Below are 17,104 nucleotides of genomic sequence, written 5' to 3'. Positions count from 1 at the left end.
AGCGTAATGGTTGCCCTCAAAGGGCCTCATGTAACGCTATAAATGTAACTAAATGTCACCAAATGAAATGTAAAATAAATGTAGCCGCGCGTCTCTTCGGCTGTGTCGCCTGCTTTCCCGCTAGTTCCGTAACTCGGCCCGCGATGGTGTTTCTTGATAAAATAACAATTTTAAAAGAGCGTATCTGGTCGGGAAACACCTGCTCGCAGACCTTCAGCGTGCACGGCTTCAAAAAGGCACAATCGGCAAAATCCTTCGAATCTCGGACGGTTTCTGCAGCCACGATAAAGCTGGCTTTCGCTGCTGCAGTGTTTTTGCACACGGCTTTCTCGGACACATTCTGCTCGTAGTTTGGCTTTTAATTATTGGACGATTTGTTGTTTTTCCGGAAGGCTGACTTTGGCATACTTTGCTCTGTGTTTGGTGTCAAAATGTCGACGTAGATTGTACTCTTCGACAAGCGACGCCGCCTCGTAACACAAGACGCACAAACATGTATTGACCTTCCCATCTTTCTTAAAACATCCTTCCATCTGCATCAGCTTTTCTCTTCCTGGACATTTAGGAATCATTTGTATTTCTCAATTCCACTTGTTGAAAACGGCATCGAAGTGGATCCGCTGCGATCTAATGGCGGGTAACGTGATCGGCGTGAATTGTGGGAAATGTAGTTTATGGTCAATGCACGCGTTTGACTTGTTTATTTTAAGACAATCAGACTTTTTAAGACGTTCTTGCGGGCCGCATAAACTGATGTGGGGGGCCACATTTGGGAATCCAAGCAGGGACCTTCCCCGGAGGCGCTGAAGTTTTGGGATTTGCATTTTTTTTAAAAAATCCATGAGATTTTTCAGTCAGCAGCTGTTTACCTAAAATATTTGGATTGTGCTGGTTTTTGCGGTGTGGGTCTCACTGCACAGGCCTCCGAATGCAGCGGGCAATTCATATTCATTGCCGCACTTGTTTGTTTTTTTAACTGTAAATTTGCTATGTATGCTCAAATACTCGGTAATTCAATGTAAATATTTAAGCGGCGCGAAGTCTCGTGTTTGAGAACCGTGAACGATCGGTAACCGGCCCGCTCTCATTTGCCCCGACCGCGGGCCGACTCTCGCCGCTCCCTTTCATGTTTGGACTGTTAATGGCGTCGGCCTGGAGCCGCTCGGGGGCTAATAAGAAACACCAGCGCTGCGGCTGCAAAGTCCAAAACTTCACAGCGACTCGCGGACAGATCCGGGTCTCGGAGTAGAGAAGGGAGCCCGTTAACCCGCCGACCTGCCGGAGCTCGGCGCGGCACGGTGAGTGGCATCATGAGAAGTCCCACATGTGTGTTTTGAGCATTCAACACATTATTCATGATAAAAACAAATGACGGCTGACCCGACGGAAACCCTGTGAAAAACAGCTACTGGAGCTAAAAGATAGTTTTCAAATGCGAGGGTTTCTTACTCTCAAAAGTGTTCGAGATCCATGATTTGATCTTCGCATTACCTCGACCTGTTTGACTGAGCCGCCGCCTGTCAAGGGGAAACTTCCGCTTACTGAAGCGCTGCGTTCACCCAGAGCTTCTGTCAGATAACATGTCCGCCATTATCATTCATTCACTATCTACGCCGCTTATCCTGCTCTCAGGCGTCAGGGGGGCTGCAGTCTATCCCGGAGTTTCACCCCGGACCCTTGACCGGTCAATCACAGGTCCGCATAAAGAGACGTGCAACAATACACTCACACACTTGTGCAACTCAGGGTCTCAGAATGATTGGAATCGAACCAGGAACCTTCTTGGAATCGCTTACCACTAATTGCTAACCGCTAACCAATTCCCTATCATTATCATCATCGGCATTATTATCATTATCATCGTCATTATGGCGCAACCTGACTAATGCATGACGCATGACATTTATTACTGACAGTTATGAAAAGGTCAACCGTCCCAGACTGCATGCATTGTGCTAAGCTAACTATCAGACGGTGTGTTTTATGCCGTGCACGGAAAAAATATGGAGCATCTCCTCTCCTTGATAAAAGGGGTTACAGCAGGTAAATAAACCTGCAGAGTTGTTACACAATAGGATGAAAAGGGTGAAAAATAGACAACCAAAATGACAATATAAATAGAGGGATCCTCTGAGTCTGAATAATGTGTTACAAAAATCAACCAAGCGGGGTAAGATGTTTATCTAAAGCACGATGCTGTGCAATCCGGCCATCTTGTTATAGCCTCCTATACATTTCTTTGGTCTTCTCTTTTACTTTTATCTTCTCCTCTCATTAGTTTCTTCCTCGTGCACCTCTGAACTCCACTCGCGGATCTCATTAACTCGGCGTGCGCGTCGTCCGTCTCCCGCTTCCGCTTGAAACGAAAGTTCGGTGACCCCCCCCCCCCCGACCGCCGGCGCGAGCTCCCGTTTCACGCGTTATACAAGTAAGGCTCGGACGTGAAGTCGATTCGCGGCGAGGCCACGTCACAAATTGGCGACGCGAGTCAAAGTCTGATTTCTGTTTGCCCGTGTTCTCTCCCCTCTCATCTGAAAACAAAAAAAAAAAAAAACTATTTTAAGTGCAAGTCTGGCTGTCTGAGTGGAGGCGGAGGTCAGCGCGGAGGCCTGCTAAGTTTGCCTCTCGGGTTGAAACGCAAACGCCCGGCCAAAGCAAACACAAGGAGTCGTGTCAGCCGCCTTTTTCGCCCCCTCGAGGATCCACGTTATCGATTTCGACGTGGCCGGAGCGTTCTGCGTTTAAATATAGAATTTCAGAGCGCTTGCTTCCTCGCAAAAACGAGGGTTTTCTAATTGTGAAAAAGTTGCAAAAACACGTCCTCTGCCGAGATCGGCGTGGATTTGTAACGCTTTCTGCGCGTGCCTTGGAGGGAGACGCTGCAAACGGGAGCTCATAATAGCAGGTTAAAGATGATCTGCAACATCGACGGCTTTCTTTTTTTTTTTTCCGTCCTCCGAAAAGGTGGGGTGGTGGTGGTGGGGGGGTTGAAACCCCAGACGTGACAAGTCATTTTGTTGCGCGCAGACACGGCAGATGTTCCAAAATACCGCAATAACGCCGGCGCAGATGCGGGCCGGGAAATGCCTCACAAAAACCCTCAGACAGAAAAAAAAAAAAAAAAAAAGCTGCTTAAGGCGTTTGGAGCAGGCGTAGCCAACAAGCTGGAATCCGGACTTTGGTGCTGCGGATTTTGGATTTGGAGAAGGAAGCGGCAAAGAGTAGGAGGGCCGAGGTTCTCCCCGCGAGGAAGTTCTGCGAGAACCTGAGTTAGTTTCTCCCCGACGTCGTCTTTTTCTGGACCTCTGCCTCGGCCGCGGAGGAACCGAGGGACGCACGTGTGGGAAGGGAAGCGCAGCTGGGAATTTGGCCGGCAGCGTGGAAGAGTGCGGGCGAGGAGAGGAGCGAAGGAGATGTGAGAGGAGAACGTCTGAAGGAAGGACGACGGATGAGAAAGCGGGAAGTAGAAGCGGCTCAGGTTTGCCGCTCTCGTGTCTTCTTGGAGCAGGTTTTCACGCGACGTATCTCGGGATGTTCCCGAAGGAGCGGCAGCTCGGAGACGCACCTCCGTGAATAACATAACGGGACCGGACGGAGCGGCCGGGCACGAAACGGGTCTCCGACCCTCTGGGTGTGTGTGTGAACCTTCATTACACTGCCTCTCAATCCACTAACCTGTCATTAGTTGTTTATGCACATACCTGCACAAACACACCCACGGCGTGAACACACCTCTTCCCCCCCGCTCTCTCTCTCTCTCTCTCTCTCTCTCTCTCTCTCTCTCTCTTTCTCTCACACACACACACATAAACACACACACGCCTGCAGAGTCTCTTGCTCTGTCGTCCTCGGAGCAGCAGGTCGCTGGAAGCAGCCGAGCCGCCAGCGACTGTTGCTAACACAGCCCTGCTCTCTCTTCTGCTCGCTGCCAAGGGAGGAGAAGAAGGAGGAGGAGGAGGAGGAGGAGGAGGAGGAATGAAGCTGGAAGGGAGACACTGAAACACAGGGATTTACAGAGAGAGAGAGAGAGCGAGGGAGACTCGGAGCAGCGTCCGACCGCTCAGCTTTTGCCTCTGCCTTGCAGGCTGTGCAGGAGACTTGGTGTGGCTACAGGTGATGCCGCGGACGCTCCGGCGCGGCGCATAGGACACCTTCCGCCTCCCCGCCTCCCTTCTTTTTCAAGAATGAGGCGAGATCGTCTCTTCTTGGCCGCGACCCTGACGGCTCTCTTCTCCGCCGACCTCTACTTCATCCTCCTGCCCAAGCTGAGGAGCTGGGGTCACGGGTCGGGACGGTTTTGTTCCTGCGGCGCCGACAACCTAACCTTCCTCGGGCAGGGCGGGCTCGCCGTCCCTCTGCTCTCCAACTGGACCGCCGCCGCCGCCGCCGCCGCGCCCCCAAACAGCACGACGCCGGAGCCCGCCGACGGAGGCTCCAAGCTGGCGGGGCTGTTCGCTCATCCTCTCTACAACATCCAGGCGCCGCCGTTCAGCCCGGAGGAGAAGCTCCTGCAGGTGGAGCAGCTGATGGAGTACTACAAGAAGAAGGTTTCACGCTGGGAGAGGTCAGGCCTCTTTTATTTTTTTTTTCCCAACGCGACGTGCGCTTTTTCCTGCGCCGCTCCGCTTAAATATTGACCGTCGCAGGTATATGTTTGTTTGCGATAGCGGATGCAAACACAGACATCGGACCGGGCGGACAACCACCCCGAGTGTTTGTACTTTATTTACGAAAAACTTCGCAAACCTTGCGTGCACGGGGGCATACCAAAGTCCAATGTCAAGTGAGTCGGGGCCCGCGGGCCTGCAGTTTCCCCGCGCGCTCGGCTCTCTTTTAAGTAAACAAGGATTTGAAGCAGCTAAAGCCCATCCTAATCTGCGAGAGCCGGAGCGGCCGCGGCCCGAAAGGCTTCCCATCTATCCCGATTCGGAAAGCGCTCTCCTCAGAGATACCAATTTCGCGGCTCTCGGAAAAACAGAAGAAATACGAGCGACAGATCTCCACTTTACTGCTTCGCGCTCCCCCCCCACCCCCCCACCCCCGGCCCTTCGCCACAACGCCAAAACGGCGATCGGCCAGGAGGCGCTTTTGCGAATATCTGCAAATTCCAAATAGATGGTTTGATGTTGTCGTTTTTTTTTTGTTTTTTTTTAACATCGCCGGCTAAAACATGGTTTTCATCCATTGTGAGCCGAATCCGTCTCGCCTCTCGCCGATAAACAAACCCGTTTTTACAGCAACCCCCACTTTCCTCCCCGGATGCCCCCCCTCGCCACATTGGCGAAGGTCAGTGATTATTCTCGAGCGCGGAGGCAGGGGAAGGCGAGAGAAAACGGGTTTATAATGGTCCGACGGAGATCTACGAATGACTGAAACATCTCGCTCGGAAACAAACGGCATCGATTCATAAAGCGTCCGGAGGCCGTGCGGGAGAAACCAGCTGGAAAGGGAATGTTTACACCTGAAACAAAATCTGTGCCGTGAATAATATACTGTGTTTTCAACAGTTCGTTTCTGCCGCGGAGCCCCGACGTCTCTGATCAAAGAGGCGGTTTTCTTTCCGAGCAGCTCCCGCAGAATCTCTCTCTGTAACGGCGTCTCGCTCCTCAGACACATGAAGTTCTACAGCGAAGCCGCGGCCATGTCCAACATCACCGTGACGCAGCACGCCATGACCTTTGACCCCGACGCCAGCTGGCTGAAGTTCCACCTGGGGATAAACCGTTACGCGCTCTACTCACGATACGACCCCGCCGTCCAACGGCTCCTCAGCGACATGCAGAGCATGACGATTGTCAGTGCAGGTGATGGAGGGATGGATCTGTGGATGGAGGGATGGAGGGAGGGATGGATGGATGGCTATGTGGATGGACTGAAGGACAGATGGCAGGGTTTGATGATGGATGGATGGATGGATGGATGGATGGATGATGGATGATGGATGGAAGGATGGGTGTGTGGATGGGCGGAAGGGCGATGGAACGACTGATGATGGATGAATGGGAGAATCGATGTGTGGATGGACGGACGGACGGACAGAGAGATGTAGGAATGGATGGTTGGATGTATGTTTGGACGGATGGACGGAGGGACGGATGGATGTGTGGATGGATGATGGACTGATGGACTGATGGATGGATGGATGGATGGATGGATGGATGGATGGATGGGTGGATGGACTGAAGGACAGATGGCAGGGTTTGATGATGGATGGATGGATGGATGGATGGATGTAGGGATGGATGGATGATGGATGACGGATGATGGATGGAGGGACAGATGGATGGATGGACGGATGGACGGATGGATAGATGTGTGGATGGATGGACGGACGGACGGACGGACAGATGGATGGATGGATGGGTATGTGGGTGGACGGATGGATGGATGGATGGATGGATGGATGGATGGATGGATGGACGGACGGATGGATAGATGTGTGGATGGATGGTTGGACGGACGGATGGATGGATGGACGGACGGATGGGTATGTGGGTGGATGGATGGACAGATGGATGGATGGATGGATGGATGGTTGGATGGACGGACAGATGGATGGATGTGTGGATGGATGGACGGACGGATGGATGGATGGATGGATGGATGGATGGATGGATGGATGGATGGATGGATGGATGGACGGACGGATGGGTATGTGGATGGATGGATGGATGGATGGATGGATGGATGGATGGACGGACAGATGGATAGATGTGTGGATGGATGGACGGACGGATGGATGGATGGATGGATGGATGGATGGATGGATGGATGGATGGATGGATGGATGGATGGATGGACGGATGGACGGATGGATGGATGGATGGATGGATGGATGGATGGATGGACAGACGGATGGGTATGTGGATGGATGGATGGATGGATGGATGGATGGATGGATGGACGGACGGATGGGTATGTGGGTGGATGGATGGACAGATGGATGGATGGACAGATGGATGGATGGATGGATGGATGGATGGATGGATGGATGGATGGACAGATGGATGGACAGATGGATGGACAGATGGATGGATGGAAAGCTCTGCTATCTAAACACTATAAATGTATATATAGGGCCAGGCAACCATTCACCCTCTCACTGACACTTCATGCAGACAGAATCCTTCACCCTGTCATCCACACATCACGGTTCCTTCTGTCACCGGCGGTTCCCTCCGTCATTCCCACTCCTAACAGACTCACAACAGGCTTTTTTTCTTACAAACAATCCTCACAAAAGTTCCCGTATCAGATGGGACGGCCGGGCCAATCTCATCTTGCCGGCGTATTTTCCCTTTCACAAGTAATCCAGCGCCGAAGGGCGCCGGAGCGTGAGCGACTGCGCCGTCACAACAAATCCGTAGGTTTCTGTGTTGGGTTGTCGCCCCGCACTTCCAAATACCTGCAATTTAACTTGATTCAGATCTGCGGCACGTCAATGGAGCTCACCACCATTATTCTTAATTATTTTCTCTATTTTTTTTCCAGTCGCTCCAAAGTTGTTTTTGCACTCCCTGCACCAAAGAGAGAAGGGTTTTGTGCATGTGTGTGTGTGTGTGTGCGTGTGTTTGTGTGTTTTGGACTCGGAAAAGCTGAGGCCGTCGGAGCTGCCAATGTTCTGTGCTATTTGTAATACTTTTTAATCCGATACTCATGTCGGGTTATAAGCTGAGAAGTGTTTTTTGTTTTTCTTACAGATTACACGCAGGACGAGAAGGCTCTGAAGGGGGCGTGTGATTGTACCCAAGGTATGATTCACCTCTGCTTTGTCGAATCCTGCAGACACACACAGAAATGTGAGATTTGTGTGAGTCTAGTTTACCGGCTATAAAAAAAAAAAAAAAAAAAAAAAAAAAAAAAAAAAAAAAAAAAAAAGGCCCTGTTTCTACATTTGTGTGTCGTTTTTGGTTTTTTTTTTCTCCCTTTCCCGCTGCGCTTGGTGGCGCCGTCAGGGACCGACACGCTGCTGCCTTTGTGATAATGAAGGTTTTGTTGTCTTTTGGCGTGGAAATTCAGTTTTGGCAAGGCTCTGCATCAGACGCAGAAGGAAAAAAAAAAAAGGGGGTTCCTTTGTGTTCAAAGCGAGAAACCTAATTAACTATTTCATGTCTGCGCGCCACGCCGGGACGCCGGCGCTCCCGGACCGTCGTGTCACGCGTTTGAACGGCCAACAAGGCTTCGTTGCGAAGGACGTTTTTTTTTTTTTGTTTTTGCAAAAGAGGCTGACACGGCGTATTGTGCATGGCGGTGCGGAGACTGGTGTGATGTTGCAGTGTGACAGCGGCTGAGACGCAGCACAGGGAGGGGGACAAACAAAGCAAACTGTTGATTTCCTTCTTGCACATCACGCCCCGATGAAACGTCAGGGTTTCGGTCACGCCGAAGGCAAATCTGTCTCACGGCAGTAAAATAATGGCCTAAGTCAAAGGTGTCAAACCGCTATCGGCCTTTATTTGATGTCAAAGGGGGCCGGATCAGTAAAATCATAGCGTAATTATCTAGAGGTAACACTAAGTCCAAATTTTTTCCTTTGTTTTAGTGTGAAGGAGAACAGGTAAATTATAAAAAATCTTTATATGAAATGAAATGCAACCTGGGATTCATTAAAGAAAATGCAATTTCAACAACACTAAGTGTTACATCTGTCCTCTCAGTTCTCCGTGCATTTTGTTTTGTTTTTCGCCAAGGCGAGGCTCATCTTGGCACCCAAATTTGTTGCTTCCACACCGAGCATACAGGACTGTCTCAGAAAATTAGAATATTGTGATAAAGTTCTTTATCTTCTGTAATGCAATTACAAAAACAAAAATGTCATACATTCTGGATTTATTACAAATCAACTGAAATATTGCAAGCCTTTTATTATTCTAATATTGCTGATTATGGCTTACATCTTAAGAAAACTCAACAATCATATCTCAAAATATTAGAATATCATAAAAAAGTAATTTTTGTTTTTTTAATTGCATTACAGTAGATAAAGAACTTTATCACGATATTCTAATTTTCTGAGACAGTTCTGCACAGGTTTCTTATTGACCTTAACCAACAAAAAAGAAGGGGTTTGTTTTTCAAGGAAATCCCGACACCCGATGTCCAAATTTGTCTTTTTTGACGACGACATCTCACTGATGAGGTTATCGAGGCCGACGGATAAGCAGGTCAATTTCTAACAATAAGTAAAAATGCTATTTACAGATCCGGAAGTTGCATTGCTGCCATCTGCTGTAAGTTGTGAGTCACATAGTGTTGTGCAATGTTGCTAACACAGACTAAAACACCTAGCAGACAATATAGGAAATGCATTTTTATTTCAAAAAAATTGGTTCATGATTCTTATGTATTTTTTAAAATTGTAGAATTATGCCATGGGTTGGATTGGAGCCCTGGCAGGCCAGTGCTGGCCCGCGGGCCGTACATTTGACACCCCTGGCCAAAGTCATTTTTTTTGAGGATTTTTGGCCTAAATCGACCCCTCGTTCAACATGTGTTTTCTGAAAAACTTGAAAAAAAATGACATTGGGAACTATTTTAAGAAGGCGACTGCAAAACTCAACACACTCATCACTGGTTGGTGCTTCCACCTACAAGGTCCCTGGTTCTCCATGTTCCCCCCTTCCATTGTCCAAAAACATGCACGAGGTTCACTGGACACTCAGTTTTGCAGATGACATGCTGATGTTTCCCTATTTTTCTCCTCCAGTGGTGAAGCCCAGTGGACACCATCTCAAGCTGGCTCTGAAGATGCAGAACTTCGCCAAGGCCATGTTCAAACCAATGAGGTGGATCCACGCGTCGGGACTTCCCATCTGCTCGAAGCCGCAGCCAATCATCCTCCTCCATCCAAACCTCTCCTATCACATCAACTAACTTCCTGTCCTCTTTACTTCCAACCATGAACCTTCAAAACCTTCCTCCAACCTCAGGTCTACCCAGATCTTCACAGTTCTTCCTCGGTCCATCTCAGTCTGACTTTACCTCCAGAACATCTAACACGTGCTGTCCCTCTGATGGACTCGTTCCTGGTCCTTTCCATCCTTCAGGAACCCCGTCATCTTCTCCACTGCCGCCTCCAGCTCCGATGTATCGACTGAATTACTTCCAAAAATCATTAGAATATGTGAATTCTTGAGGAATTATTATCATCCCCGACATTTGGTTATTTATAAATAATTTTATGAAATTTACAACAGAAAATTAGCACAAATTCATTCAGTTTTTGTTTGTAAAACACAACCATCCAGAATCGCAAAGAAAAAAAAATCCCAACTTCTAATTCAGTAGCAGTGAGAAAGAACTGATCCATAAATTGAGGGTAAAAAAATGAAAAAGAATTATAAATGTGCATACTCTTTATATCATTGTTGAAAAAAAATAAAAAAATAAAAAAAATAAAATCCTAATATCTAAGGGAGAAGCAGTGGATATGAGGAGCGTCTGGGATTTCTAAAATATTTACTGGGCTGAGATGAAAGACAGTGGAGATGCTTGAGACTGTCGACGATGAGATCTCAGATCTTGACCAGTCTGTGTGTGTGTGTGTGTGTGTGTGTGTGTGTGTGTGTATGTGTGTGTGTTAGGCAGCAGAGGGATGAGGAGACTCCAGAGGACGTCTTCTACTTTGTCGATTTCCAGCGACACAACGCAGAGATTGCCGCCTTTCACCTGGACAGGTGCGACCCTCCCCTACATCATCCTAAACATTCATTCATTCATTCATTCATTCATTCATTCATTCATTCACTCTCTCATCCACATCATATAGAGACGATATACAACCATTCACTCACTAAAGAGACATAAGAAACGCACATCCACTAACCAGTTAGTGATGGGTGTGTGATCAAAAAAAGTCAACTAAATAGAGTTTGAAAAAATCCGCACATCAAAAGTGCTCCAAAAAGAATTTATTTTCCATGTAACACAAAAAACATAGGCTCTTCCTCAGACGCTTGGGGGAGATGTGTGTGTTGAGAGACATACAAGTATTCACCCACTCATTCATGCTTCTTAAACAGACAATCATTCACACGCCATAGAGACGACGCACCATTCACCCTCTCATTTATACATTAAAAAAAAATAAACGTCCATTCTTTCTCTCATTCCCAGGTCATTTTCAGACATTCACTCTTTCATTCGCATATCGTCGATATGTTCAATCATTCACCCTTTCATTCACGCGTCTTGACAATTAAGGGTGTCCTAAGAACCCCTGCATGTTTTAGACTGCGAGAGGAACCCGGAGGAAGTCCGCAAACCCAACCAGGGAGCTTTTGGCATCCCTGTGGGATCCAGCCTTCTCGCCCACGATAAACCGTGATGAACATAATCGTCAAATCGTGAATGAATCAAAGTCCCGAGTTGTGAAAAACGTTCGGAGAAACGTTGTGAAACGCCGGTGCTTCCCCGCCAGCAACACTCTGATGAAACAGGACCGCGAGCAGACGCGTCCGCACTGTTTTAAGCAACAACCAGAAGGTGAACAAACCTCCGAGGCGGCTTGCAGAAAAACAAAACCGCCCGCGTCGAGGCGAAGATTGCACCACTCCGTCCCGACAGCGGTCTGCAGAGGGAGACGAGCGGCTTATCCTGATCCCCCGTCGGCCGAGGCGAGGTGATTCACGCCGCGTCACCTGGGCGAGACGCGGTTGTTAAGAAACCGCAAACTATGACCGTCCATCACGGCAGACGGTGACTCGGAGGCCAAAACAACCATTAAGAGCCTCGCTCAAATAATTATCACTGTTTTGGTTGAATTCTCTGTCAAATTTAAGCATGATTCAGTTTTTCACCAAGAGACAGACGCGTTTCTCTTCCTGCGCTCTGCTATTTTTAGTTGTTTTTTTTTTTTTTTTTTTCAAATTTGTGTTGTTTCTCCCCCGGTTGCGTCTGCGCGGGCCGCCCCGGGCGCTTATCATTAAGCCTCGCAATCAGTCATCGGAGAATGTCAGCGTTTTTTTTTTTTCTCCCCGAGAGGCGGCGGTTCAGCCTCGTTTGATTACCGTTTTCAACACGCGGCTGAAACGCGGGACCCGCAGCGCCTGTGAGATCTTGTTACTGTACAAGCGGAAAACAGAACTCTGATAAGAATCAGTCAGATGTAGACTCCGCGCCGCTGCGAAACCAGGTGAAGGGGCAGGAGATAAGGCCGCCGTTATCTCCCCGCGGGGCTCGAATCAAATTACATTTGGATGGCGTTAGAAAAATTAACTTTTTCTCACGCTCACGTTCTCCTCGGCTTGTCAGGATCCTGGATTTCCGCCGTGTGCCGCCGGTGGCCGGTAGGCTGGTGAACATCACCGGGGAGGTGCTCCGGGTCACCCACAACGAGGACCTGCGCGCCGTCTTCTTCACTTCGCCCGGTAATAGAGGCGTCGACACCTGCTTTTGTGTTTGCGTCTGTGGGAACCATGATGTGAGCTGCCATCTTGCCCTTGCTCCTCCACTCAACCCTGCCTTGCACTTGCATGCGTAGCGCGGGACGTGCTAGCAAAGGCAAAATTAGATAACAGATTAGGTGACGGACCATTTCTAGTAAGCTCATATTCTGCAAAAAAAAAAAAAAAGATAGTGGAAATTCACCTCTTAATAACAGCTTGAGGTGGCATCGGGATCCCGGGCACAGATGTCCCTTTTTGTAACGAAGTGTTGAGGAAAGTAAAACAACGGGCTCTGGTCTAACCGGAGTGGAAATGAGGCATCAAGAACGATTTAATTCAGCCAAAAAAAAAAATTTTCTTCAACGCTTCTTAAATAAAAAAAAAAGCAGGAATGGAAGCTATTCAGAAAAATAAATTAATTTAAAAAAAAAAAAAAAATCAATAATAAAACAAAAATAATAATAAAATAATAAAATAAAAAAATGAAAAATTCCTGTGCTAACATCTCTGCAACGATGATGGATGAAACAAATCTATTCCTCCATGTTGCTCTGCTTCCTCAAACAGCCAATAACACGTGCTTCTTCGCCAAGTGCCTGTACGTATGCAAGACGGAGTACGCCGTGTGCGGCGGCCCCGACCTGCTGGAGGGCTCCCTGTCGGCGTACCTCCCCGGCCTCAGCGTCGCCCCGCGCATCTCCATCCCAAACCCCTGGATCCGCTCCTACACGTTCACCAAGCGGGAAGAGTAAGAGCTCGGCGTCCGGACGGGCGCGTGGCGGTGAATAACGGCATTCCTCTATGCGCTGAGAAGACCCCCGTCGATGAAATTCAGACTATTTCCCGCAGCTTTTTTGGGAAAACCTACCCATTAATACGCTCGGTCGTTATTAATTCACGCGGTGTTCTGACATACGGGGCCCTCAGCTCCCTCTGGGGTCGTTACAAATAAGATTTCCAGCGATTGCCTGATTTGAGAAGACAGAGCATCAACTTAGCACTTTGTTATCGTCGCTTCCTTCTTATTATTGCGTCTCCGTTGGCAACGGCCGCGGCCGGAGGCATCATGTTTTCCAACTCGCTGTCTCATCCTTGTAAACATGGCGCGAGGAAAGCCCCGAGGACGATTCTTCGAACCTCCGTTTGGACCGGAGGATGGGCTTGATCGCCGCCAGATGTCCGGAGGTCAAAAGGTCACGGCCGCCCGCGACCCCATTATCGGTCCGATTCTCACGAGAAAAAAAAAAAAAAGATGTGTTTGGAACACGGAATGGGGATTTTATCACAGCTTCAGACACATCCTGTCGTCAACTCAACAAGAATTTGGCAATTGAAATGTTATGTCCTCAGAGGGTGGAAATAGAACATTTCTTTAAATGTCTAATAAAAAAAGACACCAACAGATTTGATGGGTTAAATGTCTGCAAAAGACACTTTTCTATTTGATTAACCGATCCACTTATTGGTGACTAATCATCTGACTGGCAGTCCGTGTTGGTTGGAAAACCTTCCATGCAGCCCCAGGGTGATATTAGTTAATTGATCACCGTTGTTGTTTTTAACAATTTTAGCTTCTTTCGCACTGTAATTGCCCCTTCGGGCTCTTTGTTTTGCGTAATATGTGGAGCCGCGGTGTAAATGCCTTCCAGAGCAGGGGACGGAATAGGCTTCAGTCATCCCCGCTACATTCGGTGTTTATTTTCTGACCTATATAATCGGAGTTTATCGAAAAGCCCAAACTGAACGTTGAGAGAAGGATTTGATCTGTCAATCAAAAAAAGGATAACCATTCACCTTTCTCTTACACTGCTGGTAATGACACCTGTCAAAAGAGAACAGAGGGAATCTATCTATCTATCTATCTATCTATCTATCTATCTATCTATCACGCTGTTGTGAATATTCAAATAACATTTCCCGTGTTTGCATCTTATGTTTTGCTGAAGGTGGGAGGTGAATCCGTTCTACTGCGACACCATAAAGCAGCTGTATCCTTACAACTCGGGCAACAGGTTGCTCAACATCATAGATATGTCCATCTTTGACTTCCTCACGGGTACGTCCCTCGTCTAATCTGTCCTCTGCGCTTCTACCAATCCACCCATCTTCTCAAAGCTCTCGCCCACCTCTCGATGCCTGCAGGGAACATGGACAGGCACCACTATGAGATTTTCACCAAATTCGGGGACGAGGGATTCCTCCTGCACCTGGACAACGCCAGAGGGTGAGACAAAAATGTCTAAAAAAAAAACAAAACAAAACAAAAAAAAAAAACGCGCTTCCCCGTCTGACATGGCCCCGTCGGCCTGTCTTGTAGGTTCGGGAGGCACGCGCAGGACGAGATGTCCATCCTGTCCCCGCTGTCTCAGTGCTGCATGTGAGTACCGAGCGCTGAAAACCAATCTGTCTCTGCTTGAAGCTGGAAGTTAATACTTGAAAAGGTTATATTTGGCTGATGGTGAAATGAAATTGTTTTAAGGTTCTTGGGGGGAAAAATATTATCTTATCTGGTGAAGCTTCTCTCAGAAAGAAATGTCATGAATAGATAATCAAATATGCCAGGAAGGACGAAAAAAAAAGTCCAGAATGATCGGTATGAATGGACTCTAAAAAAAAAAGGATTTTCTCCTTGAAATACTTGCTCTGTTTGTCAGAGCGCTTTACCGGAATGTTGCTCCAAACATCTTGAAGACATTTTTCAGCTTTTCCTGCAGACACAGGCTCTCGGTTGCTTCTCCGCGGGGTCTAGACGGAGAGGGGGGGGGGGGGGGGGGGGCGTGTGAGAACATGCACCTGCACCGAGTCAATTACAGCACAGGGTATCTGCATGCGGAGAAAAAAATTAAAAATAAACTTTTAAACGTTTCAGGGAAGTAGAATGACTAGACGGGTTATACGCTGCTCAAAAAAATAAAGGGAACACTTAAAAAACACATCCTAGATCTAAATGAATGAAATATTCTTATGAAATACTTTGCTCTTTACACAGTTGAATGTGCTGACAACAAAATCACACAAAAATGATCAATGGAAATCAATTGTATCAACCCGTGGAGGTCTGGATTAGGAATCACACTCAAAATTAAAGTGTAAAAACAAACTCCAGGCTGATCCAACTTTGATGTAATGTCCTTAAAACAAGTCCAAATGAATCTGTGTTGCTTCCTGAGTGGACACTATGATTTCACACAAGTGTGATTGACTTGGAGTTACATTGTGTTGTTCAAGTGTTCCCTTTATTTTTTTGAGCAGTATATTTTCACCTGAATCCTCCAGCCTTGGGGAGAAAAAAAAAGAAAAAAATCAAATCCTCTCCTCTCCCCCAGGATAAAGCGCTCCACGCTGCTGAGGCTGCAGCTCCTGGCTCGGACGGAGTTCAGGCTCAGCGACGTGATGAGGGAGTCCCTGCGGGGAGACCGCCTGCAGCCCGTCCTGACCGAGCCGCATCTTCTGGCCCTGGACCGCAGGTTACAGAAGGTCCTCCGGGTGGTCCAGCGCTGCGTTCGCAGGCTGGGCCAGGACCAAGTGGTCACCAATGACTTTGTCAGGTCCACGGCGAAACCCTGGACCGTCACAGAGACCAAAAAGGCCAGGTAACGGAGGATGAGGAAACTTCCTTGATAAAGTACAACTCAGAACGGAGGCGCTGTGAAATCTCGAGTGCGGTTTCCGTCTGCGGGCGAAGGATCCCTGCTGGAGATCGGGAACGTGAACGACGACGGGCCTCGGATTCCAATCGCCACCTCGTTTTCCTCTGTTTTCTCTCTCCCAAAATAAGCATTTCATGGCAGCGCTCTCATATTTCGTCTGCAAATAGATTGGAGAGGTTAAGAGCGATTTTTTTTAATTTGAGGCTCTTTTCAGCTGATAAATTAGCTGAGAAAATAAAAACTCCGTATCGGGTAGTGCGAGGGAGTTCTTTGGAATTTTTAAATGACCTGCAGATATTGATGAACGGAGCCAGAGGCAATTCCTCACTGTCACACACATTTAAAATCAGCTGCGATTTTGTTCCAGAGAGAAAACTGATGCACTGGATAAACTGTTGGACTTAGCGCCGGTGAATATTGCGAAGCTTGGAAACACAAAAGCTTTGTCTCTGCGTGATGTCGACATTCTGAAATAAAGCTATTTTGTGTGTTAACAGAGGGAGTTTTCAACCGCAGTGAAAGTACCAGAAGTTTATATGTGTGTGTGTTTGTGAAAAGTGCGGCCTATATTTAGTTTACTCCACCCCGTTTTCCAGACATGAAAACCTTGTCCCATCTAAGCATTTGGACTGATTTATAGCATTAGATTTAACAAACACGGGCGGAGTCGCTGACCCACCAAACCTAAAAATAGATGTCCTAAAACCTAACCATTCTTCTGTTTGTGCGCTGTAATGGTTTTGTTTCTTTCTGTGCTTTGGACGTCGGCTTTTACCGCGAGCTGTGTGTGTTCCACGTCTCTCTGCGATGAGAAGGGAGATGAATAACCACATCTATTTAAAGTGATATTGGAGGTGGAGATGAAGATGAACAAATCAGACAGCGGGTCTGATCCTCTGCGCGATACTAAAATACGACTGCAGATTGGGCCATATGATATCGAAGGATTATTTTTAATTCATCCAACTAAGAAAACCAAGAAAAAGGCTGGAAATTTCCCAACTCCAGCACTCCAGTGGCGAACTTTTACATTTGAACTTTACTGCGTTGAAACAAGTATCTATGACA

The 17,104-nt window shown here is 47.7% G+C and overlaps 1 protein-coding gene and 1 long non-coding RNA gene across 2 annotated transcripts; one reads left to right on the top strand and one right to left on the bottom strand.

Moving 5' to 3' along the window:
- Positions 1 to 3,186: 3,186 nt before the first annotated feature.
- fam20a (FAM20A golgi associated secretory pathway pseudokinase) lies at positions 3,187 to 16,571 on the top strand. Its single transcript, XM_086140797.1, has 12 exons — positions 3,187 to 3,631; positions 4,085 to 4,564; positions 5,611 to 5,804; positions 7,701 to 7,751; positions 9,707 to 9,785; positions 10,584 to 10,676; positions 12,253 to 12,368; positions 12,954 to 13,134; positions 14,333 to 14,442; positions 14,529 to 14,610; positions 14,704 to 14,763; positions 15,713 to 16,571. Exons 2-12 carry the CDS (start codon positions 4,185 to 4,187, stop codon positions 15,981 to 15,983), a joined length of 1,617 nt encoding a protein of 538 aa, XP_085996923.1. The 5' UTR covers positions 3,187 to 3,631; positions 4,085 to 4,184; the 3' UTR covers positions 15,984 to 16,571.
- LOC147214882 (uncharacterized) lies at positions 11,836 to 14,267 on the bottom strand. The gene is made up of 2 exons (XR_015104314.1): positions 12,589 to 14,267; positions 11,836 to 12,492 (listed from the first exon to the last, which is right to left on the bottom strand). It is a non-coding gene; the product is annotated as an uncharacterized LOC147214882 (long non-coding RNA).
- Positions 16,572 to 17,104: the final 533 nt, after the last annotated feature.

Source organism: Fistularia commersonii, chromosome 33 (assembly GCF_037954325.1).
Source record: "Fistularia commersonii isolate RoL2024-O1a breed Wild chromosome 33, RoL_Fcom_v1.0, whole genome shotgun sequence".
In the NCBI taxonomy this organism is placed as follows: domain Eukaryota; kingdom Metazoa; phylum Chordata; class Actinopteri; order Syngnathiformes; family Fistulariidae; genus Fistularia; species Fistularia commersonii.
Note: the sequence above shows the minus strand (reverse complement) of the source record. Positions and strands in the feature narration are given on the sequence as shown.